The sequence below is a fragment of the Arachis duranensis genome, chromosome 9 (assembly GCF_000817695.3).
Source record: "Arachis duranensis cultivar V14167 chromosome 9, aradu.V14167.gnm2.J7QH, whole genome shotgun sequence".
NCBI classification, from domain to species: domain Eukaryota; kingdom Viridiplantae; phylum Streptophyta; class Magnoliopsida; order Fabales; family Fabaceae; genus Arachis; species Arachis duranensis.
The window spans coordinates 108,573,192-108,578,879 of NC_029780.3; the positions used below are offsets into that span (position 1 = coordinate 108,573,192).

General features: G+C 38.5%; 1 protein-coding gene across 1 annotated transcript in view; it reads right to left on the reverse strand.

Annotated features, from left to right (window-relative positions):
• The window catches only part of LOC107467082 (uncharacterized), a 17,727-nt gene extending 14,139 nt beyond the window's left edge, over positions 1 to 3,588 (reverse strand). The window contains exons 1-2 of the mRNA XM_052254382.1: positions 3,249 to 3,588; positions 1,954 to 2,341 (exon numbers count right to left, since the gene is read on the reverse strand). Of these exons, the coding sequence (XP_052110342.1) occupies positions 1,954 to 1,979 (26 nt within the window). The 5' untranslated portion in view covers positions 1,980 to 2,341; positions 3,249 to 3,588. The remainder of the gene's footprint in view (positions 1 to 1,953; positions 2,342 to 3,248) is intronic.
• Between the last annotated feature and the right edge of the window lie 2,100 nt (positions 3,589 to 5,688).

Consider the following 5,688-nt stretch of genomic DNA (forward strand, 5'->3'; position numbering starts at 1 on the left):
TACACCCATAGATATTATTCAGATACATCGATATAGATATGAGACAGATATCACTCAGCCATGCTTCAATATAAAGCCACATTACAAGGTTAAGCAGTTTACACCCCCGAATCTACGGAATAAACCCCCAAAAATCAACAAAAATAGCAGGAGAACTTAGAATAACAATGTAGAACGACGTAGAACTTAGAAGAACGACGTATAACTTAGAAGAACGACGTATAACAAAGAAGCAAGAGTAATAGTAAACCCTAGCAGAACGACGAAGAACAAAAGTAAAATATACAGTATTTTAATGGACTTACGTTGAGTATTCTTGGTTTGTTTTTTCTTCAGATTCTTCACAGAGAGGTTGATGGTGTTTTGATGCAGTTTTCGAACTACGATTTCTATATTTTGAAAGTTGATTTTCGCTCGAAATTGAGAGGGTTTCGTTGTTTTGAAAGTGCCTTGAGAAATGGAAGAAGTGGAAGAAGTGGAAGAGTCTCCCATACGTAACCGTTCGAATGCTGAGCGCGTGAGTTGGACGCGGCATCTTATCTCTCTTTCATGCGCGTGATTCGTGTTTGGGCTGGGCCAACTTGGTTGCTTGTATGCTTGTATGTGTAGCAGGCCCGTTAAAATTAATTACTCGATTGGTCTCTAACAATTAACTCCGTCAGTCACTTAGGTCCTTTACTCCATCAACTCTAACGGAGGATAAAATAGTCTCTGATAACTCTAACAAGGGACAAAATAGTCCCTGATCTCTTCTGTTCAGAAACGACACTGTTCTCTCCCAATTTCTATCATATCTTGTATAACACTAACAGTCTAACACTATAACTTCAAGCTACACAATGCACACTCTACAACTTCAACGTTCACAAGAAAAAAATCCCCAACTTGTTCTCAACCAATTCATACTCAGAAAACTAATGACTATGTCTCTCAACTACTTATCGTCTTCGATAGATCCCATGAATCTAGACAGCAAGTCCGATTTGTTAAGACCCGTCGTCGTCGTTGTCATTTCCCTCCTCCTCTGCCCTATCATCTCCATGACCACATTGTCCACCACTCTGATCGCTTCCTTCAACTTCTTCTCCGAACCAATGTTCAGTAATCACTTCAGTTTCCATATGAGCGGAAATGACGACATTGCTCGTTGTACTGATAGCTTGGATCGAGGTAGAAGCTGTCTGCCATCTTGGACTCCGAGAAAGAAGGAATGAAGCACTCGGTGTCTATTTCAAATGAGAATTTGCATATGATGTCGAAGGAGAATTTTCTCATGATGTCCAACAATCTATATTGTTTGTTGGAGAGTGGAAAAAGGCATGCCCTTAGGGGTAGTTATGAAATTTGGTCTTGAGGATGTCGTGGACGTTGTCGGGGTTGGAGGTGATGTTATCGAGGACATGGAAGTGGATGCTTTTGGTGGGTGAAGTGCAGAGAATGTGGATGTATCAATTACAGAGATTTAAGAAGTGTATGGTCTATGACATGTTGAGATAGGTGCGACACATGTGGCAAATACACCATGGCTTAATTTTGAAGATAAAGAGGAGGAATGAGAAGATGGAAAAGAAGACGGTGAAGGTGAAGAAGAATAGTATGAATGTTAGGGTTATACGAGATATAATAAAAATTGGGAAAGAACAATGTCGTTTTTGAATAAAAGGGTTATGGATCATTTTGTCCCTCGTTAGAGTTGTCAAGAATCATTTTGTCCCCTGTTAAAGTTGTCAATGATCATTTTGTCTTCTATTAGAATTGACAGAGCCAAGGATCTAAGTGATTGACGGAATTAATTATTAGGAACCAATCGAATAATTAATTTTAGTTGGAGACTAAAGTGTCTGGTCTGAAATTATTTGAGGACCAAAATATATATATTATAAAAAAATTGACATAAATTTCATTTCTTTTATAATATTGTGGATCAACTGATTGTGGATAAGGTCAACTAACCTTAGAATGGTGAAGGTCGGAATCATTGATTGCGAGTAACTGAGCGGTGGTGCAGCCAGAATCGTAGCCGTGGCGAATAGCGACGGCACCGATGAACAAACCGAGGCCAAAGATTGATTTCTCCATGCTGAGGGTTTCCCTGCGGAGCTTCATGGAATCCAAGTGAAGAATCTGTGTTCCTTGAAACGAGAATCGTATGAGGCCTTCAGCTTTTCCCAGCTCTGCGCGGGTTTGGAGGCTAGTGGCAGTGATCCTGAAGAAGGGTCCCAGGGTTTTGAGTTGAAGGTCCAGTTTCTGTGCTCTAGAAGCTTCTAGAATATCAGACATGCTTGGCAGTGAGCGCTTATCGCCTTCCTCACTAGTCTTCTTTGCTGTCACACATGGGCATCTGTAGTTCTTATTTTGAAGGGGCAAGATTGGGAGATGAAGATGATGAAGAGTTAATTCAAGTAATGTGAATGATGCAAACGAGTAGTTCAAATATGGTGGATTAGTGCACTAAGAATTAGAATTTAGAAATGTGTTGCAGTGTAAGTAAATTGCAATATATAAGTGATCTAGTGTACTCACCGAACAACACCTATACTAAGAACCAAACATTCAAGAGCACTTTAATTTGGTTAAATTGCCTTCTTAGTATAAACTTAAGAAACAAGCATAAGTTATGTAAATTAGAAAGATAATGAACATGAAGAAGTGAAATAATAAATTACATATCGTGCGTATTTCAAGTTAACCAAAGGTGACATTTTCAACTTGCTAAGAGGCAATTACTCAATCCACCATCAATTTTATAATATGCCTAATACGAAGTACTAACCTAAACAACATAATACATAAGTAAGCATGAAATTTAGATTTCAAAATATCAAAGAGGCATATCAGAGAGCACTTGGCGTGCATTAACATAAATAATAACAAATAGCATAAACCAAGCAAACCAAATGCACCAATTCACAAGATTCAATATTAAAAGCACAATCAGTGGCAATCGGCAAGAATTAGTATCCAAATCCAGTAATAATAATCCAATAATCCAAGACAAAGACACCATGTTCATAACACTTGTTAAACTAAACTCAGTAAACTAACTAGACAAATTTTCAAAATGATTACAAAAAAAACTGAACTAAACCAAACCACACCACACCACACCACATAATTTGTTGAACAAGGGTATGTTTGAAGAAAGTTTTCTCCTATTCAAGGTATACAGAATCAAGTAATTCAGAATCTAGCCAGCAACAATTCCGTTTCAACCAGCCATCAAGGTTTGCAATTAGAAGAGAGGTTACCTGGAGGGGTGGGAACGGAAACCCGAGACAAGCCATCAGTGAAAAGCAAGGAGAAACTTCGTCCCGATGCAGCGCACCTACCCACCAACGATAGTCACAAAGTAGCCTCTGACAGGACACACAAGGATCGAGGAGGAGGCGCGGTCGATCGGGCAGAGTCACAGAAGGTGGTACGCCGGAGAAGGGGTAACGATGGTGAACCCAATGATTCAACACAGGCTTCACGGCAAATCCAGTGGAAGGCTATCGAGGGAGGAGTGGCGCGCGGGTCGGCGATTGGACGGAGGACAGGGAGGCAGATATGGAGGAGACATCCGAGGTGAGCCGCAGTAGGGGCCTAATGTAAGACGAAGTAGGGGCTTAAATCAACAGAAAACCCTCAGGATAAGGGACGCCATAGCCATTGGGGAGAGGAGGAGCTCGAATCAGGAACATGCACCATGGTTGGAAGGAGAAGAACAAAGCGGTGGAGAGTTCGTTGTGAAGGAGGGAGAAGACCACGCTGGATAAGGTTGTGTCCGGGTCGGGCTCGGGTTTGGGTTTCAGTGCGGGTCTTTTAGCTTCTGGTGCCTTGGCCGGGAGGAATGGCTGGCCCAAGGCCACGTCCAAAAAAAAAAAGAAGAAAGTTTTCTCCTCTTTTATTTTTTCATTTTAAGAGCCAAAAGCCTATATTCTAAATATGTAAATAAAGAAATTAACGCGATTAATGAGATATATAAAAGGAGAGAAAAAGAGAGTATAAAAACTGAAATTCTGCAATTGAGAATTCCTGAATAATAATGACGAATAGTCTCTTCTCATTCACTCCAGTAACGTCAATTCCCAAAGTCTTTACGAAATTCAGAAAACAGAAACGGAGAAAGAAAAAATAGTTAATACCATCGGCGGATATAGCGAAAACTGACAAATTTTTTGGAGTCTTATGGTGCAAATGGTAGAGCTTTGATGAACTGACGTTTGTTCTGAAACTATAAAAGAAGTGAGAGTGAGAAGAAGAAGTAGTGGTAGCGTTAGAGGGTTTTGGTCGAGCACCCATGTACCAAACTGGAGTCAACATGGCCTGTCTCCTTTATGACCCATTCAGATTGCAGAGAGTCGAAGTTGCCACCCTCACTGACTGGGTTGCCATAATTGCTCTTTCTTTGTGTTAGGACTCTTCCTTGTGTTTAAGATAACACACAGAACAGCGTGAGGCACCCCTGCTCCCGGCCCTCAAGTTTACAGTATGAACACTCATCGACACACTGATACACACATTTTTTAAATTTATAAGACACAAAAATAAGTATATATTTAAAATATAAAGTATCTTTTAGATAAATTATAATAATATTTTATTATTTTATTAATATTAAAATATAAATTAATTTTGAATAAATTATTATTTTTATTTATAAAAAATGAAAACGTTAATATTTCTATTTATGAAAGACGAAAATTAAAATTATACTCATGAAAGATTGAATCTATACAATAAAATTATTCAAATCTAAAAAATTATTTGAAAATTTTAAATTATTCTTCTCTCTGTATTACTACCGTCATCTTTACACACATTTTCTCAAAATCTTCAACACTATCATAATAGGTAGTGCCATTACACTAACACTCTCCTCCATCATCATCACCATCATCACCGACTCTGAACTAAAAAAAAGAAGAGAGTAGGCGCGACGCGGCGCCAACGAAGTTGGGAGCCGTCGTTGCAACCACAACAAATAAGAGAGACAAAGAGACGAGGAGTACACGCTTTAAATGGTTTCTCCCTCCTCTTCTCCCTTTAATTTAGGGTTCATATCGCCACGCGCTCATTCCACCACGTGCTTTAAGATTCTCTTAATCTCAACACCGTTTTCCCTTTTCTCAATACAACATTGTCCTACCTCTCTAGATATGAGGAGTTATTTTTTTTTTAGAAAAAATGGGTAATTGAAAAATTTAATGTATTTGTGATGAATGTAAATGGATCAATGTCAAAATCTAATTTTGATTGATGAAAGAAAAATTTTTAATTTTTTTTGAAATTGGTAGGTTCAGGTATTTTGTGGGAATACAAATGATTTATATCATGGGAGCATGGTTGATTGAAGGAAGACCAAGAGCAATAATCTCAACACTATTTATGTTCACATGTCGTTTATTTTGGGTTATTCTATATAATTCTCATTGCTACATGTGAGTAAGTTATATATATCAACGGTACTGCTATCACCGAAGGTGCAACAGTGGGCATTATTAACGACGCTGTCATGATAGAAATTGTGCGGTGGGAACAGATATCGCAGTGCTGGTGATAGTGGTGGTGTTACAAGTGGAGATTAAGAGAGAAAGAGAGAATATGACAATGATAATGATGCTAACGGTGATGGGTGTGAAAGGGTAATTTGAAATTTTTGGATAGTTTTTTAGAGTTTGGATAGTTTTATCATATGAATTCAAT